This window comes from Geotrypetes seraphini, chromosome 5 (assembly GCF_902459505.1).
Source record: "Geotrypetes seraphini chromosome 5, aGeoSer1.1, whole genome shotgun sequence".
In the NCBI taxonomy this organism is placed as follows: Eukaryota; Metazoa; Chordata; class Amphibia; order Gymnophiona; family Dermophiidae; genus Geotrypetes; species Geotrypetes seraphini.
Window position 1 is genome coordinate 244,029,487 of NC_047088.1, and position 22,606 is coordinate 244,052,092.

Consider the following 22,606-nt stretch of genomic DNA (forward strand, 5'->3'; position numbering starts at 1 on the left):
CTCAAACTCGTAGCCTGGGGGCCACATGCGGCCCTCCAGGTACTATTTTGAGGCCCTCGGTATGTTTATCATAATCACAAAAGTAAAATAAAACAGTTTCGTGATCACATGTCTTGTTAGCTATAAGTTACAATATTATTATTAAGACTTAGCCAAAAGGAAAGATTTATGAACTATAAAGAGTTTTACCTCATGCAAAATTGTCGTTTCTTTAATAAGACATTAAGGGCTCCTTTTACAAAGGTGCGCTAGCGGTTTTAGCGCACGCTAAAATGTCATGCATGCTAGCCGCTACCACCTTTTAAGCAGGTGGTAATTTTTCGGCTAGCGCATACTAATCTTTTGCGTTCTTAGTAAAAGGAGCCCTAACTATTTTTTTTTTCTGAGGCCCTCCAAGTACCTACAAATCCAAAATGTGGCCCTGCAAAGGGTTTGAGTTTGAGACCACTGCAATAGATGGAAGCAGAACAGCTAACGATTCCAGTGACATCAGTGGTATAAGGAGTGATGCAGCCTGAAACTTGCCAATATTTCACTGCCTTCAGCAGATGGTGCAGGTTGTACTGGTGCAACAGAATTTTTTTTGTAGGTTTTGGGTTTTTTTTACCTGACTCCCTGGACCACATTCTAAGGCTTGTGACCCCATGGTTGCAGTTTTGCAGTCTAACTGGTGCACTACAGTCCTTCACTTGATGAAGATTAGAGGTGTTTTTGTAGCTTTGCAGGATGTTTCTCCTGGTCTTTCTTCTCTAGAGTTGGGGGATCTTTCTCCAAATGAGGGATGATGACTCCCATATAGTTCAGTTATTTTGCCATGAAGAATTAACCACTTATTAATGGAGTTCACTTGTTCCTTCAGCACTGCAGGAGTAGGTTTTGGAGGCTGAAGGGACCCCCCCCCCAAGGCCTTTCCCCTCATAAGTCTCTTTCCAAGTTGATGCTAGATGAGTAGAAGGTGCCAGATCATATGCTCAGGGTTACTAAGTTTATGAGCAAGTTGTATCCCCTAACCCAGGAAGATCTAGACGGGTTCCTTAGAGTATCCTGGATTAGCATTCTGGTTCATTAAGGATACCTGGAAAACTCGAATAGCTGGTAGTCCCTCAGGACAGGATTAAGAACCACTGATCTAGAGGTCACCAGTTCCTTCAGGAGATCTCTTGATGCTCTTTATTGGTTCATTTAAGGGTCAGGTGACCTTGAAGTAATCACTGGTACACTGGATTAAGACTGCTGCATATCTTCAACCATAAAGTGGTTTTGCAAAGGCTCTGGGCTCACTCAACTAGGTCAGGCGACTCATGAGCAGAAGCTAGGGCACTAGCCCAGAGGACGTTTGTAGGGCAGCAACTTGGTCATCCCTGCATTCTTTTGTTAAATATTTATGTTTGGGTCAAAGGTTACAGAACCTTTGGCAGGACATTCTTAAAGAGGTTCTTGTTTTCCTTTGCCCATGATGGATAAAGCATTGATAATATCCCATTGGTCTGGACTGGTCTAGTGGAAATTAATGAAAAAATATTTCACCTTCCTTATCCTGTTAGACCAGTCCAGATCCACCATGGAACCTCAGTTTGAGATTCTTTGGTCATTTGCCTAACTTTCAGTATTGGATTCATAATCTGGGGAGTTTTGTAAATGTGTTTTGGGCAAGTTATTATGGAGTTTTACTGTTCATGTTAGTTATGGTATACAGGTAAGTTCCAGTCTATACCGCTTACTATACTGGTGAAGTCACTAGAATCTTGAACTGCTCTGCTTCCATCTGCTGATAGGGGGACATAACTTATTCATTGGACTGGTGTAGCAGAAATCAAGATAAGGAAATTTAATAGGTAAGACCAGATTTTACCCTATGCAACTTTCTATTGCATATACAAATGTATATTGTGTAATACTTTAAAAGTATAATTAATTTGGAAGTTTTGCAAACATTTCTAGGGCGATGATGCATTACTGGTTCCCATTCATGCTTACCCAGTTATGAATAATGTGGATTTTCCATCATATATAAACTTATCTGATGTTCCACTTGGATACAGGTAAGCTTTGAACTATTCCCAAAGTGCTTTCATAGTTTGTGAAAATTCAGTTACAAATATTTCATGTTGAGTTTTTAATTTAATTTTCCATACATACAACTAAAAACCTGATATTCAAACCCTTATTGTAGTCATCAGGTGCTGACAGCATAAGTGGCTTTCTTTAAAAATTCCTCATACTTGTAAGAGTTTCTTAGGTTCAAACATTTTTTTATTGATGCAAACAATAATGCAATCAAAACAATAAAACACAAAAGATTCATAGTACCAATATTGAGGCATCAAATTCAACCGATAAGCAAGTACATACTGGAGATAAGAACAGCAACAACCCCCCCCCCCCCCCCAATTCACCCAAGGCAAACAAGGCCAGAGTCGACAGAATGGCCCTCCGGGGCCCTGGACTCTGAGCCCCGAAGAAGCCACTCCACCTCCCTCCCCCAACTTATCCCCAATATATAAACCTATGACTAATTGCGAGAACCATATGCTCCTCCCTCCCCACCCATGGTACTCCCTAGCTCACCATCGCTCTCTCACCCCAGCAAACTGAGCATCCAGATCAAGTCACCCATCTTAAAAGCGCACTGCGGCCTTTTGGGTGTAAAGACTGCAGATTTGGCTCAAGAGTTTCTTTACACACAAAATCTGTTCAGCTAAGGTTGGGCTGGATTTGATTTGGAATAGGGCCATAGTCATCCAAATAGTGATGATATTCAGCCCTTATTCAAATAACATGCATTCAGCTCTGAAGTCAGAAAAGGCGGAAAACTTTACATAAATACTGTATCGGTACAAAGTTATGTTGACATTTTCACTGTTTAAAGCTGGATATGTGGAGGGGCATTTTCGATAATGTGTGTAAGTCCAAAATTCAGACGCTGAAAACATCCAGTTTTGAAACCATTAGACATCCAATTTTTTTTTTTAAATGACCTATTTGGGCGTCTTGGCTTTCAGGACATTCAACTTTAGGACGCCTAACCTTTATGTCAATTTTCGACTACAAAAACATCCAAGTTCAATACGTGCAAATCCAGAGTATTTGGACGTGGGAGTGGCTAGCGTTATAATGGACTGGCCACAGAGACATTCCAATAGAGCATTGGGGCACCTTAAAGGGCACTGCTCTGAACGTACATAAAAGGTGTCAGGTACACATCTCACCATACCTACCTGACTACTACACCAGTAGCCCAGGTGGCACCTATATGGCACCTTTTTTGGTGGGTGAATGTAGTGGTTAGAGTGTTTATGGGCCTGGGTCCTCCTCTCTTTGGTTCATTAGCCCACCAGGGCTACATAAGACAAATGTGTGCTGCTCTTCTAGAATTTCCCATGCCAGGTGATGCTGTTCTAGAGACAGGTATGGCATGGGAGGGGGTCAGTTTTCACTTGGAGGAGTGTGTGTGTGTGTGTGTGGGGTGTCATTTCTTAATTTCTCCAATTGTCATCTGGTCAGTTTGGACACCTTTTTGACCCTTAGATTCTTTTAGAACAGGTCAAGTTACGTCCTGGACATCTTAGGAAATGTTTCATTATCACTACAAGATATCCAAATGCTAAGCCCGCCCATAGCATGCCTCCAACACGCCCCCTTGAACTTTGGACATACAGCAGCTAAGAAACCTTGCAAGAAGTTCAGAAAGTCGGTTTCGAAAATCAGCACTTGGATGTTTTGGCGAGAAAAAAAATCCAAATGCTGATTTATGCTGTTTTTTGGACGTCTTAGTGTTTTGAAAATGAGCCCCATAGTCTGACTGAAAATATGCATAAAGTAATACAGGTAAACTAGCTGTATAAATTTGTGCTTAGCGGCCAGCTGAACATTTACCTTTTGTGTTTACGCAGGAGGTTAAAAGAAAATTAATGAAATTCCTCTAGCTCTTAAGCCAGGCATATTTTTGCTTCCTTCATGGCTCATATGCCAACTATTACAAAGAGCATACGTACCTGTTCCTGACTTAAATGTAAGCAAAATTCTAAAGACACTATGAATGGGAAATGATGCAGTAAACCAAGCTGTTCAGGTTATGCAGTTTTGTAGAGAAAGAGTCTTATCTTTAACTTAGCTCAGACATGAGGAAAGGATTTGATACATTGCCTTTTTGTGCTACAGTCATAGTAGTTTACATATTATATACAGGTACTTTGTGGGCTCCCAATCTAAGACTTCATTTTGTACCTGGGGCAATGGAGGGTTAAGTGACTTGCCCAGGGTCACAAGGAGCAGCAGTGGGAACTGAACCTGGTTCCCAGACCACTGCACCAAGCAATAAACTACTCCTCCGCATAATAAGTATTTCCTTAGATTATTCCTGAGCCTATTACCTCTTAACTTCATCCTATGTCCTCTCGGTCTAGAGCAGGGGTTGTCAAAGTCCCTCCTCAAGGGCCACAATCCAGTTGGGTTTTCAGAATTTCCCCAATGAATATGCATGAGATCTATTAGCATACAATGAAAGCAGGGCATGCAAATAGATCTCATGCATATTCATTGGGGAAATCCTGAAAACCTGACTGAATTGTGGCCCTTGAGAAGGGACTTTGACACCCCTGGTCTAGAGTTTCCTTTCAATTGAAAAAGCCTGGCCTCATGCATATTTATGTCACATATGATAGAGATGTTTAAATACCTATCTCCCCTCTCTTGCCTTTCTTCCAAAGTATATTTATTGAGATCTTTGAGTCTGTTCCCATATGGCTTATGTAAACCACCGACTATTTTAGTAGCCTTCATCTGGACTGGCTCCATCCTGTTTTTATCTTTTTGTAGTCTCCAGAATTATACACAATTTTCTAAATGAGGTCTCACCGGAGTCTTATACAGGGGCATAAATATCTCCTTTTTCTCTCCATGTGCATCCTTCTAGCTTTCAACCTTTTTGGCCACTTTAAGATTATCACATACTATCACACCCAAGTACCACTCCTCTTTCGTGCACAAATGTTCTTCACCTCCTAAACCGTACCAATCTCTTGAGTGTTTGTAGCTCAAATACATTAACTTGCATTTCTCAGCATTAAATCTTAGCTTCTAAATTTCAGACCATTCCTCAAGCTTTACTAGGTCCTTCCTTATGTTATCCAAACCATCAGGAGTGTCTACTCTATTGCAGATTTTGGTATCCTCTGCAAAGAGGCAAATCTTACCTAACAGCTCTTCAGCAATATTGATTACGAAAATGTTAAAAAGAACAGGCCCAAGAACCGAGCCTTGAGGCATATCACTTGAGGTATCCCTTTCCTCAGCGCGATCTCCATTGACCACTACTCTCTGTTGCCTTCCAGAAAATTGTATGTATATATATATAAAGTGCAGCCAATTAAGGAGAAAGTTCTGAAAGGCACATTTTTACGTTTTAAAAACAAAGTATAAAGTCAGGATTCTCGAACTGGCACTGATTTTCTAGGCACCAGTAGGCACCCATACCTCCATTAAAAAAGCCGTCCAAATGACATTTTTAACTGAGATTTGAGGCGCATACTGGCGCCTAGAAAACCATGCTGAAATTGCGCCTATGTATGTGCATTAGACTGCCAAATGCCAAAGTAGACATGACCAACACCGGAAGTGGTGTTAGGCAGCCTAAAGCAGTTTCTCAACCTGCGGTATGCGAACCCTAGGGGGTACGCGGTTCACCTGTTGGGGGTGCGCGGGCTGACTGCTGATTCCTCCCTGCCCCCTCACCCCCGCCAGCTCCATTTAAATTATCTCCCACCGCTGCCACTCGCCCACCGCCACCACCCACCAGCTCCATTTAATTATCCACCGCCATTGCCGCAGCAACTCCGGGAAGGGAAGGGCCAGGCGGGTGCAGCCCACAAACCTTCAAATACACTGAAATTAATTTATTAACATACCTAAACATACTGACATTGCTGTACCAAAGACAACAAGTTTTCAGAATGAGAACTTTAGCTTCATTTTGGTATGTAATTCAGTTCCTTTCACTGAATTTAAACATAGAAACATAGAAACATAGAAATTGACGGCAGAAAAGGGCCACAGCCCATCGAGTCTGCCCACACCAGTGACCCACCCCCTGATTCTTACTCTCCTAGAGATCCCACATGAATATCCCATTTCCTCTTGAAATCTAACACGCTGCTGGCCTCAATCACCCGCTGAGGCAGCTCGTTCCAATGATCGACCACCCTTTCGGTGAAGAAGTACTTCCTAGCATCACCCTGAAATTTCCTTCCCCTGATTTTCAGCGAGTGTCCTCTGGTTACCGAGGGCCCCGTAAGACTGAAGATATCATCTTTCACCACTATACGCCCAGTAATATACTTAAAGGTTTCAATCATGTCTCCTCTCTGTCTTCGCTCCTCCAATGAGTACATCCGCAGTTTTTTTAACCTTTCTTCATACGTGAGATCCCCGAGCCCCAAAACCATCCTAGTAGCCATTCGCTGAACCGACTCAATTCTCAACACATCTTTTCGGTAGTGTGGTCTCCAGAATTGAACACAATACTCGAGATGAGGTCTCACCATGGATCTGTACAGTGGCATTATTACTTCAGGTTTTCTGCTGACAAAACCCCTACGGATACAGCCCATCATTTGTCTTGCCTTGGATGAAGCCTTCTCTACTTGATTGGCAGCCTTCATATCGTCACTAATGATCACTCCTAAATCACGTTCCATCGTGGTCCTGGACAAGGTTTCACCATTTAGTGTGTAAGTTCTGTGTGGATTTTTTTTGCCTAGATGCATTATTTTACATTTTTTAGCATTGAAGCCTAGCTGCCAAGTTGATGACCACTGCTCGAGCTTTCTTAGGTCCTGCGTCATAAAGTCAGGCACACTGCTGTTGCCAACTATGTTGCATAGTTTGGCATCGTCGGCAAACAGTGATACTTTTCCTCTAAGTCCTTGGGTCAAATCTCCTATGAATAAATTGAATAGAATCGGCCCTAAGACGGAGCCCTGAGGTACTCCACTCATCACTGCTGACGTTTTGGAGGGGGTACCGTTTACCATCACCCTTTGAAGCCTACCATCTAGCCAATCCTTTATCCATGTAGTGAATGTATCCCCTAATCCCATCGATTTTAGTTTGTTCAACAGCCTTCGGTGTGGGACGCTATCAAAAGCTTTGCTGAAGTCCAAATATATCACGTCAAGGGACTCACCGGCATCCAGATGACTGGTCACCCAGTCAAAGAAGTCAATCAGATTAGATTGGCAGGACCTTCCCCTGGTAAATCCATGTTGATGTGGATCACGTAAACTTTCTTCGTCTAGAATTTTGTCAAGTTCTTGTTTGATCAGTGTTTCCATGAGTTTACACACTATGGATGTAAGACTCACCGGTCTGTAATTTCCTGTCTCTGTTCTGCATCCCTTTTTGTGGAGTGGAATTACGTTAGCCGTTTTCCAGTCTAGGGGTACTTTTCCCGTGCGCATGGAAAGATTGAAGAGTACGGATAGTGGTTCAGCCAGAACTTCACTCAGCTCTCTGAGTACCCTGGGGTGTAGATTATCTGGCCCCATGGCTTTGTCCACTTTGAGTCTTGAAAGTTCGTTGTAGACGCTACTAGGTGTAAACTCGTAATCGCGAAACAGGTCATTTTGGCTGTCTCTTATTTGTAATTGTGGACCATCTCCCGGTGCTTCACAGGTGAATACTGAGCAGAAGTATTCGTTTAGCAGTTCTGCCTTGGTAGTATCAGATTCTGCGTAGTTTCCATCTGATTTCCTAAGGCGTTCTATTCCATTTTTGTTTCTCTTCCTGTCGCTAATGTACCTAAAGAAGGATTTGTCCCCTTTTTTAATGTTCCGTGCTAGATCTTCCTCTGTTTGAAGTTTGGCTTCCCTGACTGCCTTTTTGACAGCCTTAGATCTGGCCAGATAGTCTTCTTTTGCCTCCCTTTTCCCAAGATGTTTGTAGTTGATAAATGTTTCTTTTTTCATTTTAATGAGGTCCGAAATTTCCTTGTTGAACCATTGTGGTTTTTTGTTTTTCCGGCGTTTGCTTACTGTTTTTACGTAGCGGCCAGTTGCTTCATTCATGATGGATTTTAGATTTGACCACATAGTTTCCGGATTGTCAGTTTCTGCATGGTTTTGCAGCTCTTGATGGACAAAGTCTCTCATGTGGTCGAAATCTGCCTCCCTAAAGTTGAGGACCCTCGTTGCTGTGTTTGATTTAGAGAAGCCTTTTCTGAGGTTGAGCCATACCATGTTGTGATCACTGGAGGCCAGCGTGTCTCCCACTGATACTTCCGAGACACTGTCTCCATTTGTGAGTACCAGGTCCAGTATTGCTTTTTCTCTGGTGGGCTCTAATACCATTTGTTTTAGTTGTGCACCTATAATGGAGGTTACTATTCTTTTGCTACCGCTCGTAGTTGCTGAGAGGGTGTTCCAGTCAGCATCTGGCATGTTGAAGTCGCCTAACAGTACTGTGTCACCACGCAAAGTGATGTTCTCTATGTCCTCAATCAATTCTTTGTCTTTGTCTTCCTTTTGTCTCGGAGGCCTGTACACCACACCGAGGTAAAGGCATTTTTCGTTCCCTCTGGCAAGGTTTACCCAAAGTGATTCCCCTGTGTATCTAACCTCTGTGATCCTGGTAGTTTTGATATTATCCTTAGTGTATAGTGCTACCCCCCCTCCTAATTTGCCCTCTCTGTCCCGACGAATTTAATGCTGGACTTTCTTGGCTTTTCTATTTATTTATGTATTTTCTATCCCATTCTCCCCAAAGAGCGCAGAACGGATTACGGATTAACATACATTCATAATATACAGTTAACAGGTTACAATTTGCCAGTTTCAGTACAAGTTATTATTTTTTTTTTTTTGCAATATCTTTATTAACAATTGCAAAGGAACATACATCCATGGGCAAAACAGCCAGAACATAGCCATCGACAACAGTCGGGAACAACATAAAAGAGAAGGCCAACCAGAGAAATACACGGTACAAAAAGAAAAACCCCATTAGTGCACGCCCATCACAATTGACATTTTGTGTTAAGACCCCTCCCCAAGCAACCACACATCTGCCAATCCCACGCCCACACCACAAACCTCACCAAGCACACCCTTCACAGTCCATCCAGCATCCCAACAGCACCCACCCAGGCACACACACCCACATCACCGCAGATGCAGCAACTCCAGGGACCAGGGCGAAAAGACAGAAGAGAAACGAAAGAGAAATAAAAAGACAGAAGCACAAACAGCAGCAGCCGCCCCCCCAACAAAGGGAGGGGAGGGGGAACGAAAGAAGGAAGAAGAAATCAAGAAGTCAGGGGGAGACAGGCACGTCCTCTGCATCCATGCTGGAACAGCCCCTCAACACCCGCTGCCACAAATCGCGGTAACATCGTTGATTCAGAGTACCAGACGGAGGAACTCGCTGAAGTTCATAACGCCCCACATCAGCCAATCGAGCCCTCCACATCGGGAAGGAGACCACAGAATCGCCCACCCAGTGTGTTAACAGGAGCTTTTTCACCACCAAGACAGCCATGTACAGAACCCTGGATGGTACTGTGGGAGGATGCAGTCTGTATCAAGTGCCACCGGTCTGAAAGCTCCCTTACTCATCATTTCTTGGAGTGCCCTTCCGCTGCTGTATGGCTGCGCGCTCTCCCTTTTCTAGAGAGCGTTCTCCAGCGAGCTGTTCCCTGGTCCTATGGCTTTTTGCTTTTGGGAGACCACAGTACAAGTTATTTTGATACAAATTTTTATCCAAACTTGACACATAATAGGGATCTAATACCAATATACAGGTTACAATTTGCCATAGTTACAGCGCAGGATATTTTCATTACAAATTTTTTCCTAACTTGACACATAGTAGGGGTCTAATACCAATATACATAGAGGGGCATAATATAAAAAAAAGTCTAAGTCCCCTTTTGGCCTAGGCCCTAAACGCTGAAAGTAGAAGCAGGGAAAATGTCCATTCTCAAAAAAAATGTCCAAAAGGAGATTTGTTTTTTTTTATAATGCTTGCCTCTACGTTCAGCTGTTTAAACACCGAGACCATCATTACATCTACAATAACAACTTATAATTAACCAAAAAAAAGCCTAAGTCCCCAACGCCCAACACAAGAGCCTTTAGGGGAAGGAAGCTGGATTCTGTAACTGGTATCTGTCATAAAGAATGCCGGTTACAAAATCCATAAACACCCCCCCCAGCAACGATCGTGGCAGGAGAGATGGCTCATCTCCCCTGCTGTGATAACGATCCCGAAGTGCCATCAACCGCGGCATTTTGGATCGTTATCACGGCAGGAGAATAGCCACTCTCTCCTGCCACGATCCATCACCCCCCCCAACCTCTCCTGCCCTGGTGAAAACCCCCCACCCCCATTAAGATATGGGTAGGAGTGATCCTAGACCCTCTTGCCCACAATGCCCTCCATGACCGACCCCCCCCCCCCCCCGCTGACCACGCAACACCACCCCCAACACTTCCCCCGTACCTTAAAAAAGTTGGACGGACGGACAGGTCCCAAACCTGTCCGTCCGGCAGGCCCGCCATCTGCAGAATGGCGGGCCTTAGGACCTGATTGGCCCAGGCACCTGGGCCATCTGGAATTGGCCCAGTTGCCTTAGGCCTCTCCTGTGGGCGGGGCCTTAGGCACATGGGCCCAACCCAGTCTATGTGCCTAAGGCCCCACCCACAGGAGGGGGCCTAAGGCAACTGGGCCAATTCCGGTTGGCCCAGGCGTCTAAGGCCCCTCCTGTGGGCAGGGTTTGAGACGCCTGGGACAATCAGGCCCTAAGGCCCTCCATTCTGCAGATGGTGGGCCTGCTGGACGGACAGGCTTGGGATCCATACGTCCGTCCAACTTTTTTAAGGTATGGGGGGAGTGTCGGGGGTAGGGGGTGGTGTCTCAGGATTGGCTGGGGGGTCTAGGGGTTGGCAGGTAAGGGGGCTGATCGGAGGGGTTAGGGGGCAGGAGGGCCTAGGATCCCTCCTGCCCATATCTTAATGGGGTGGTGGTGGGGGTGGGGATTTCGCCAGAGTAGGAGGGGTTGGGCTCCCTTCTGCCCGGATCGAGTTGGGGAGGGGTTGATGGGGCAGGAGAGCTTGAGCTCCCTCCTGCCCATGTCGAGTCGGGGGGGGGGGGGGTTGCTGGGGCAGGAGGGGTTGGGCCCCCTCCTACCCGAGCCAATCGCGGGGGGCTGTATTGATCTTGTCAAGGGGGTGGTGGATCACGTTAAGAGAGATTGGCTATCTCTCCTGCCACGATAGCGATCACCCCTCTACACGAACTGCCACAAACTGTGGCAGGAGAGATTGGGCATCTCTCCTGCTGCGTGTCGCGGCAATTCGAGTAGAGGAGTGATCACCATCTCGTCAGGGGAGATGAGCCATCTCTCCTGCTGTGATGGTTGTGGTGGGGGATAGGCAGGTTGCTGGGGCCTCTGAGCTCATCGCGGCAGCCACGATCAGCGCAGCAGCCCCTTTTTCGGCATTTATACCTGTTTTGACTTGGTCTAAGTCAAAACGTATAAATGCCGACTAGGCAACCTGCCTAAACTTTTGGTTATACCTGCTGTACGCCTATATCTAGGTCGTCCCACATCCCGCCCTTTCCCCTCCTCTAAAAACGCCTAGGGGAAAGGCCTAAGCTGGTTTTATATACGTCTAAAACCAGCTTTGGTTATGGGTACTTGGATGATCAGGCTTTTTGATCGTCCAAGTACCCATTTAGGCCACTTTGTAGATGGGTTTTTTTAAATTATGAGCCCCATAATATACAGTTTACAGGTTAAATTTGCCATAGTTATAGTGCAAGATTTATCAATGCAAATTTATATCTGAACATGACACATACTGAGGATATAGTACTGACATACATTTCTTTATAATCTATTGGTCATAGGCAGGGGGTGTTAGGTGAAGAGGTCTGTTTTTATTGTTTTCCTAAAGTTCAGGAGTCCTTCAAGGGATCTGATCTGTGGGGGCAGTCGAGTCCAGTGGCTTGGTATGAAGTGGGAGTAGGAATGTCGTTTGGTGGTTTGAAGTTGGAGGGTACGACCAGTGGGCGTTTTGAGGCATATTTCATCCTGGGAGCAGAGGGACCGTTTTGATACGTACAGAGGAAGTTTGGTTGTCATGTAGTCATGTCGTGCAAGGCTTTTGAAGACACAACATTTGGCTATGGGCAACCAGTGAGCTGACAATTTAGAGGCACTTTTACTAAGCTGCTGTAAAAGAATAGCCTTAGTGTTCTCACGGGAAGCAGCATGGGACCAGGCAGGCAACCTGGTGCGCCGCTACGCGAGAGAACAGAAGAAGATGCAGCCGGCAGTTCTCGGAGGAAGCGGCGGGAATCAGGCAGCCAGCCTGGTGCACCACTCTCAGCAAGGCGCTGCATCCAGAAGTTAAAAAAAAAAAAAGGTACGCGCAGGAGGCATCAGGTAGAAGGAAGAGGGCCAGGGCCTGCCTTGTGCGCCACATTCAGCGAGGGAGGGTGGCCGCATTAGAATAAGGTAACGGGGGGGGAGGGCGCGCGCTTTGGGTATTCGCTGCATAAGACGCACTCTAATTTCCACCCACTTTTTTTGGGGAAAAAATGTGTCTAATGGAGTGTAAAATACGGTATTTTATTTTAAAAATTTATATACCATTTAAAACTAAGCGGTTTACATAATTTACATGCATAATATAAAAATAAACACATGATAAAACAAATACATAATATTAGTGCTGCATTAGCATGTGGTGATTTTTAAAAAGTTACTGCGTGAGCACTTACCACCACCCATTTTTTAGGTGGTAAGGGCTCACACAGTAATCCCGCGCTAACCAGTTACACAGAGTAATATAGCTACAGCAGCTAATTAGCACAGGAACACCCACTCTCTGCTCCCACAAAATTTAGAAATATTTTTTTAGCATGCAGTTAGTGGGGGCTAGTTTGGCAAATACCGCAGGATGCCTGAGCATGATATTTTGAGCTATGTTATGCAATTGTTAATGATAACTCAGCTTAATAAAAGTGCCTTTTATTTCTTTAAGGTCACATGCATACGAGTAGAGTACTTGGTAAAGCCCAAATTATACTGTTGCTCTCCCTTGTAACAGTTTTGTCTGTAAAGCTTAAAAACTAAACATTAAAATTGAGAAAACAGATAAAATTGCGAGTTCTCAATTATTTGATACTAAACCTCCCAGAAAGCATTTCCAGATTGTTGGTTTTTCATGCTGTCCAAAGCATTGCAAGGAGTTACTAGGGTTTATTAGCTCAGCAAATGATATCTGACAAGCTGCTCTATTTAGGGATTTTATGGTGCTATTAATCATGTTGATGAATCGAACCATATTCATCATTCTTGAGTAGCAGAGTTTTAGCTTTCAGATGATCCAGTGATAACATGGGTTTTTTTTTTCCTGTCCTGTTTCATTCTTTTGCTGTGACTAAAAAAATAAACCTGAAAATTGTGGCTCAGGGGTATCTGCTGTGTTCTCTATTCTTTGGTTTTTTTTCCTTCCTCCTTTTGACAAAATAGTGAGCTTATTGTTATACCTTGGCAGATAATCCTCCTGACTTTTGTTCCTATAGATCAGGGGTCTCAAAGTCCCTCCTTGAGGTCCGCAATCCAGTCGGGTTTTCAGAATTTCCCCAATGAATATGCATGAGATCTATGTGCATGCACTGCTTTCAATGCATATTCATTGGGGAAATCCTGAAAACCCGACTGGATTGCAGCCCTCAAGGAGGGAATTTGAGATTCCTGCTATAGATCTATTATTTATTTATTTATTCGATTTTTAGCCCGTCCTCCCAAAGGAGCCCAGAACAGGTTACAATTAATTAATGTGTCTCAAAAGTTTTTATTGTTCAAAATAAGTTCCAGACTTTAGACATTACTACTACTATTTATCACTTCTATATTGCTGAAAGGCATACGCAGCACTCTATATTTTCACATTTAATAGGCGGTCCCTTCTCAGAAGAGTTTACATAAAATACAACAGCAAATAAAGGCCAAATGGCCCATCTAGTCTGCCCATCCACAGTAACCATTATCTCTTTCTCTCTCCGAGAGATACCACATGCCTATCCCAGGCCCTCTTGAATTCAGACACAGTGTCTGTTTCCACCATCTCTTCCGGGAGACTTCCACTTATCTACCACCCTTTCTGTAAAAAATTATTTCCTCAGATTACTCCGGAGCCTATCACCTCTTAACATCATCCTATATCCTCTCATTGCAGAGTTTCCTTTCAAATGAAAGAGACTCGACTCAAGCACATTTATATTATGTAGGTATTTTAAACGACTCAATCATATCTCCCCTCTCCTGCCTTTCATCCAAAGTATACAGATTGAGATCTTTAAGTCTGTCCCAAACGCCTTATCACAAAGATCACACACCATTTTAGTAGCCTTCTTCTGGACCGACTCCATCCTTTTTATATCTTTTTGAAGGTGCGGCCTGCAGAATTGTACATAATATTCTAAATGAGGTCTCACCAAAGTCATACAGAAGCATCAATACCTCCTTTTTCCTACTGGCCATACCTCTCCCTATGCAACCTAGCATCCTTCTAGCTTTCGCCGTCACCTTTTCAACCTGTTTGGCCACCTTACAATCTAAGTTGGACAGACAGACATGACATATAGGTTAAGGATGCAGAGCCCATGGGAGAGGAGAGAGATAGGAAGAGAAGACATGGAAAAGTAGATTTTGAGAAGAAAGCAGAAAAATGGAAAAAAGTTTAATGTTATAAGTCAATGTCAAAGATGGATGCAGGCAGAAAGTGAAGAATGAGAGAAACAGTCAATGGATAAGAAGGCCCTGGAAACACAGTTAAGAGCACAGACAGAAGGAAGTGCAACCAGAGACTGGGAAAAGATGATTAGAAAAATAAAATCACCAGACAGCAAAGGTAGGGAAAATTATTTTATTTTATTTTTTATTCTTTATTCATTTTACATCTTACAACAAGTGTATCAATAAATGACAGTTGAAATTAAATACATCACTTGAATTTCTATCATATTTAACATTTATACATAAAATTTAATCCCTTCCCACTCACCCCTGCCATAACATATGCAATCAAATATAACCTATAAAATATTATTTTCTATTGATCCAAACATTGAACAAAATTCAGAATTCCCCCCCCACCCCTTTACTTGTATTGTATTATAATGGAAAAATGGTATCTATTCATTACAATAATTTGTCAATGGCCCCCATATCTCTTTAAATTTCTTATAATTCCCTTTTTGTATGGCTATTGTTCTCTCCATCTTATAAATGTGACACAATGAGTTCCATCAAAAACTGTAATTAAGCCTGCTCCAATTTTTCCAATTATGCATGATATGTTGTGTGGCGACTCCTGTCATAATCAATAAAAGCTTATTATTGTTTGATGAAATTTGGCTCTTTGTTCTCATTGACATACCAAATAGAATCGTATTATACGACAAAGCCACAGGATTCTCTAATAAACAATTTATTTGGGTCCAGATTGATTTCCAAAAGATCAAGATAAAGGGACAATAGTATAATAAATGATCTAATGTCCCAATCTCAAGATTACAATGCCAGCATCTATTAGACTTAGAGCTATTTAACTTCTGTAATGTAACTGGGGTCCAAAATGCTCTATGTAAAAGGAAAAACCAAGTTTGTCTCATAGATGTGGACACAGTACATCTCATTCTCTAAGACCAAATTCGTGGCCATTGAGACGCAGTAATTTGATGCTTAATCTCAATGCTTCAAATGTCCCTAAGTCCAGTTTTAGGTTTTGTCAGTTCTGAGAATTTATATCTGCTGTGTATATTGTGTGTTTATGAAAAATGAATGGAAGAAATTGCATTACAATTAGTAATGGGGGTGGGGTCTGGGGTGGAGCTTGGGCGGGTGGTGGTTGGGGGTACTCTGTTCATATTTGTTAGTCTTAGGGGGTACTTGGCTTGAAGAAGTTGAGAAACACTGACTTACATCATTTGCAACCCTGGCCTGCCACAAGGCAGCACAAAGCACTACCACTAAGCCAGACCTAATGGATGATGATTTCTAAGTATCCTTTCAGGTGTTCTATTTAATTAGATTTAATCTAATTTTTGTAAACTGCCTAGGACTATATAAATAAATAAAAATAAATAAATTTTGCCTGAAAAAGCATTTTGCTTCATAATTTAAGTATGAAAATATTGCATAATAAAATGCAACTTTTTATTTTTTCAGCAAGGATTATGTCATCCCTTTGAAATGCAGCTGTCCAATAGATTTTGAGTTCACCATCACTTGTATTCATTCTCATCCAGCATTCACTGTTCAGCCAACATCAGGTATAACCTTTGTATATCATTTTGTAGAAGTTCCTTTTCTGTTCCTGATTGTAAGCCTCTGTGAAAATTTCCTAAAAACAAGCAAAGATGGGGAAGTATATTGAAATTCTTGCTCATTCCGCAGGTCATAAATATGTAGAATAATAGGAAAAGTAGCAATCAGTGGGGTCTTATTACTAAACTATGGTAAAATGTGCAGTTAACACAGGATTTTACTGCATGGTAGCTGTAGATTTGTAGCACCTGTTGGGGGTGTTCCCTGCATTTTTCAATACAAGTACCACATTAAAAAATCTTACACACAAAGAACATACTTAGAAAGGAGAAAAACTAGTAAAAAGACATACTGAGCTTAGAAATGGACCAGCACAGTGAGGGGGAAAGGAGACCATATCATCCCCCCTCACTGCATCGGAATACTTTTTCAGTGGCAAGCCCCACCCCCTCCAACCTCAGAGCTCTCCTGTCTTCCTCTTCAGCCCTTTAAAGGGCTCAACGGACTGGCGTGTTCCCACTTCAGAATAGTGAGGGGGAAGGGAGGCCACATCATCCCCCACTGCACCGGAACACTTCTTCGGCAGCAAGCCTCACTCCCTCCAACATCAGAGCTCTCCTCCCCTCCTCTTCAGCCTCTTCAGCCTTTATTTCCAGCTGCTTGCCAGAGAGATCAATGGGAGCCTCCAACAGTGGCTTTCTCCCCTCCCAGCAGCTCTCCTTACTTACCAGCGCAACGATTCACGAAGGCAGCCTTGGGGCTTTTGCTGAGTCGCTGCTGCCTCTGATGATGCAACTTCCTCTTTCCTCAGAGGCAGCGCGACCCAACAAAGGACCTGAGGCTGCCTTCCTGAATCGCTGCGCTGGCAAGTAAGGAGAGCTGCTGGGAGGGGAGAAAGCCACTGTTGGAGGCTGAGAAGCTGCTGGGCAAGGGAAAAAAAGGGACATCTGCTACTGGATCTGGAGGGTAGGAGAAGGAGAGATGCTGCTGGGAGGGTAGGAGGGAAAGGAGTCTGGGAAGCTGCTGGACAAGGGAAAATAAGGGAAAGCTGCTACTGGATCTGGCGGGAAGGAGGAGAGATGCTGCTGGGAGGGGAGGAGGGAAAGGGAAGGGAAGAGAGTTACTGCTGGACAGGGGGAGGAGAGAAGGGAGAAGGAAAAAAGAAGGAAACAGCTGGCAGGGAGATTAGAGGAGGGGAAGGGGAGAGTCAGGCATGAGAAAGTAGAGAGATTGATGATGGGAAGGGGTCATCAGAGAAATTAGCAGAGGGGGACAACGATGCTAGATCTGGTGTAGGAGAGATAAAAATGAAGAAAGCAGTGAAGCTGGAATGAATGATGTAAAAAGGAGAGAGGCGGCACAGGCTGAATGGAAAGTGGAGAGGGGCATAGAAAGAAGTTAGATACTTATGTAAGGGGGAGAGGGCAGACAGTGGATGGAATGGGCAGATGCTGGATTGAAGAGACAGGGCAGATGCTGGAAGGAAGAGTGAAAAGAAGATGAAAGCAGAAACCAGAGACAACAAAAGGTAGAAAAAAATAATTTTATTTCTATTTTGTCATTAGAATATATCAGATTTGAAATATATATCCTGCTAGAGACATAACTGGGGACTGCAAAGCCCAGGAAGTGCTTCTTTAGCTTCCAGCTAGCTTAGGGCTCTCTCTGACCAGGGGTCACTCCCCTAACGCTATTCCTGTCATGTGTGACTTCAGTATACTGTTAGCATGATATTTCTGTGTAGCATTCTGTAATAACTTGGCTTGTTCAGTTTTTTTGATAGTAGAGGGGATATATGTGAAGGGGAGGGGAGACAGTGGTTTTGTTGGTCCATGCTCTGTATATTTGTATTTATAAAATGACAATTGTACAGAATATTGTTTCTTTTTATACTTTAATAAAATACGTTCAATATAAAATCATAACTGCGGCTTGTGCAGAAGGGATCAGATGGTTTGCGGGGACTGAGCTCGTGGAGACGGGGCGGAAATGTTTTTTTTTAAATTTCAGTCTTAGTAGTTTGCCGGTCCACAAAATAATTCTTTTATTTCTGCCGGTCCACGGGTGTAAAAAGGTTGAAGAACACTGGTCTAGATGACAGTGCCAGCGTCTATTAGACCTAGAGTTATCCAACTTATTCAATCTAACTGGGAACCAGAAACATTTCTGTCTTTTGGTTCAAAAATGTGCCCTATTTTAGATGTTTTTGAACTTAGAAACATAGAAAGATGACGGCAGAAAAGGGCTACAGCCCATCAAGTCTGCCCACTCTATTGACCCACCCCATTAAGTCTGAATGCTAATGACCTAGTTCCTTAACTCGACCCTCGTAGGGATCTCACGTGGATGTCCCATTTAGTCTTAAAGTCGAGCACGCTGGTGGCCTTTATCACCTGCACCGGAAGTCTGTTCCAGTGATCTACCACCCTTTCTGTGAAGAAATACTTCCTGGTGTCACCACTAAATTTCCCTCCTCTAAGTTTGAGCGGGTGCCCTCTTGTGACCGAGGGTCCCCTGGGAAAGAATATATTGTTTTCCACCTCGACACGACCCGTGACGTACTTAAATGTCTCAATCATGTCACCCCTTTCCCTGCGCTCCTCTAGGGTATAGAGCTGCAGTTTGCCCAGTCTTTCTTCGTATGAGAGACTTTGAGCCCCGCGACCATCCTAGTGGCCATCCACTGGACCGACTCAGCTCGAAGCACATCTTTCCGGTAGTGTGGCCTCCAGAATTGCACACAGTATTCCAGATGAGGTCTCACCATGGTTCTGTAGAGTGGCATTATGGCTTCAGGTTTACGGCTGACGAAGCTTCTATTGATACATCCCATCATTTGCCTTGCCTTTGATGAGGCCTTCTCTACTTGTTTGGCAGCCTTCATGTCTGCACTGATGATTACCCCCAAGTCCCGTTCCTCTGAAGTCCTAGCTAGTGTTTCTCCATTAAAGGAGTATGTTCTGCATGGATTTCCGCTGCCGAGATGCATGACCTTACATTTTTTAGTGTTGAAGCCTAGCTGCCATGTCGAGGACCAGTTTTCCAACGTGATCAGATCTTGTGTCATACTATCCTGGAGGTTGCTTTCACTTACTATGTTACACAGTTTGGCATCGTCGGCGAACAGTGCTACTTTACCCTGAAGCCCCCGGGTCAAGTCCCCTATGAATATGTTGAAAAGGGATGGTCCCAGGACTGAGCCCTGCGGCACTCCGCTAGTCACCTCCGATGTCTCAGAGAGGGTGCCGTTGACCACCACCCTCTGAAGTCTTCCACTCAGCCAATTACTGACCCATGCAGTTAGTTTCTCACCCAAACCCAGCTATTTCATCTTGTTTAATAGTCTACAGTGTGGGACACTGTCGAAAGCTTTACTGAAATCCAAGTACACTATGTCCAGAGACTCTCCCGAGTCTAGCTTTCCTGTCACCCAATCGAAGAAGCTTATAAGATTGGATTGGCATGACCTACCTCTGGTGAATCCATGTTGACAGGGATCCCTTAGATTCCCTTCATCCATTATCGTGTCTAATTTACCTTTAAGTAGAGTTTCCATGAGTTTACACACTATTGATGTGAGACTCACTGGTCTATAATTTGCAGCCTCTGCTCTGCAACCCTTTTTGTGCAGAGGAACGACGTTGGCTGTTTTCCAGTCCAGGGGGACTCTCCCCGTACTTAGGGAGAGATTGAAGAGCATGGCTAATGGTTCCGCCAGAACATCGCACAGCTCTCTGAGCAATCTTGGGTGCAAATTGTCCGGTCCCATGGCTTTGTTCACCTTGAGTCTTGAAAGTTCTCTGTAAACATCAGCTGGTGTAAACTCAAAATTCAGAAATGGGTCTTCCTTGCTTTCTTTTGCTTCCAGCCGTGGCCCGTGCCCTGGTGCCTCGCAGGTAAAGACTGAGCAGAAGTAATCGTTCAGTAGTTTGGCTTTTTCAGAATCTGTTTCCACATAATTCCCGTCTGGCGTTCTAAGGCGTACTATCCCGTCTGCGTTCTTTTTCCTGTCGCTAATGTACCTGAAGAAGGATTTGTCCCCTTTTTTAATGTTCTTCGCTAGAGTTTCTTCCATTCGAAGTTTGGCCTCCCTGACTGCTGTTTTGACCGCTGCAGACTTTGTCCTGTATTCAATGTTTGCTTCTTTTTCCCCCGTGCGTTTGTACAAGAGAAACGCTCTTTTCTTATCCTTGACGAGGTACGAGACCTCATCAGTGAACCATTCGGGTTTCTTTTTTCTTTGTTGTTTAGTTACTGATTTTATGTAGCGGATAGTTGCCTCATGAAGGGTCGATTTCAAGGTTGACCACATAACCTCCACATTATCCGTTACTTCTTGAACCTGAAGCGTCTGATGGACGAAGTCTCCCATGCGTGTGAAGTCAGTACTCCGGAAATTGAGTACCCTTGTTTTTGTTTGTGATCTAGGGAAGCCTTTCCTAAGATTGAACCATACCATGTTATGGTCACTGGTGGCTAGCGGTTCTCCCACCGAGATCTCTGAGACACTTTCCCCGTTCGTAAGTACCAGGTCCAGGATGGCCTGGGCCCTAGTGGGTTCTAATACCAATTGTTTGAGCCGTACTCCCTTCATGGACGTTAATATCCTCCTGCTATCACAAGTAGTCGCTGAGAGTATGTTCCAATCTACATCAGGCATGTTAAAGTCTCCTAACAGAACAACGTCTCCCCGTAAGGTGATATTCTCAATGTCTTCAATTAATTCAATGTCCTTGTGCTCCGATTGTCTTGGAGGTCTGTACACCACACCAAGATACAGGCATTTTTCTCCGCCTCTGGCCAGGTTTACCCAGATGGATTCCCCAGTATACTTGATATCCGTGATTCTGGTTGTCTTGATGTTTTCTTTGATGTAAAGTGCTACCCCTCCTCCTAACTTACCCTCTCTGTCTTGGCGAAGCAGGTTGTATCCTGGTATAGTTATATCCCACCCATGAGAGTCTGTGAACCATGTCTCTGAAATTGCTACTACGTCTAGGTCTGCATTAACTATTTCTGTTTCCAGTTCTAGAAATTTATTCCCTAGGCTGTGTGCGTTAACATACATAGCTCTCCACTCTTTTTGTTTACTAAGCTCATGCAGAGAGCCACCCATTTGAGTTAAAGTGACTCCTAGCAATTCTTTTGCAGTAAGGGTACTTACCTTAGACTTAGAAGCGGAGTTTTGGTTCGCCACATCAGGATTGTTACTTACTGCTCTGGTGTAAAAGTGGGTACCCACCCCCGACTTACCTAGTTTAAAGCCTTTCGAAGTAGGTGGGCTAGTCAGTGTCCGAAGACGTTCTTACCTCTGTTGGTCAAGTGGAGTCCGTCTGGTCCCTGTAGTCCCTGTAGTGTCTCTCCGTGATTCAGGAATCCGAAGTTCATCTCCCGGCACCATCGTTGTAGCCACTCATTCGTCTTCAGGATACGTTCGTCCCTGTCCCTTCCTCTGCCCCAAACAGGAAGAATTGAAGAGAATACTACCTGTGCTCCTGTCTGCTTCAGCCTCTTTCCCAGAGCTCCGAAGTCTCTGGCTATGTCCTCCAGGGTGTTCTTGGCAGTGTCATCACTGCATCTTTCATTAAAGGCCATTTTCAAACAAAAAAACCAAAACATCCAAGGGGAAAACCAAACAAGCCATTGGGATTCTGGGGGCCAGCAGTCATCCTAGACTGGCCATACAGACATCCCAGAAGAGCAGCGGAACAGCCTAGGGCACACTGCAGTGAACTTCACATGAATGGTCCCAGGTGCACATCACATCGTAACTCTCTTATATTGTATGGTGAGTCCTGCAGGAATAGCAAAAAGTGTACTATACCCAAATGTATACCACTACAATAACCCTTATGCCTGCAAGTGTAACCTATACAGTATGTGGGTTCGGTAGGTATTTTGTGGTTTTGGGAAACATAGAAACATAGAAGATGACGGCAGATAAGGGCCATAGCCCATCAGGATTGCCCACTCTACTGACCCACCCCCAAGTCTACTATCCTAGGGATCCCACTCCTGGTGACAGGTTCCCTTGGCTTAACCCTCTAAGGGATCCCACATGGGCATCCCATTTGCTCTTAAATTCTTGCACGCTGTTTGCCTCGATCACCTGCACCGGGAGCTCGTTCCAAGGATCAACCACTCTCTCGGTGAATAAATATTTCCTGGTGTCGCCATGAAATTTCCCGCCCCTGAGTTTGAGCGGATGCCCTCTTGTGGCTGAGGGTCCTTTGAGAAAGAGAATCTCTTCTTCCATCTCGATACGGCCGG

The 22,606-nt window shown here is 44.1% G+C and overlaps 1 protein-coding gene across 2 annotated transcripts in view; it reads left to right on the plus strand.

Annotated features, from left to right (window-relative positions):
• CFAP221 (cilia and flagella associated protein 221) overlaps positions 1–22,606 on the plus strand; it is a 141,714-nt gene that overhangs the window by 34,369 nt on the left and 84,739 nt on the right. For both annotated transcript variants that reach the window (XM_033947171.1, XM_033947169.1), the window contains exons 6-7: positions 1,942–2,042; positions 16,238–16,341. In XM_033947171.1, coding sequence (XP_033803062.1) covers positions 1,942–2,042; positions 16,238–16,341 — 205 coding nt within the window. The remainder of the gene's footprint in view (positions 1–1,941; positions 2,043–16,237; positions 16,342–22,606) is intronic.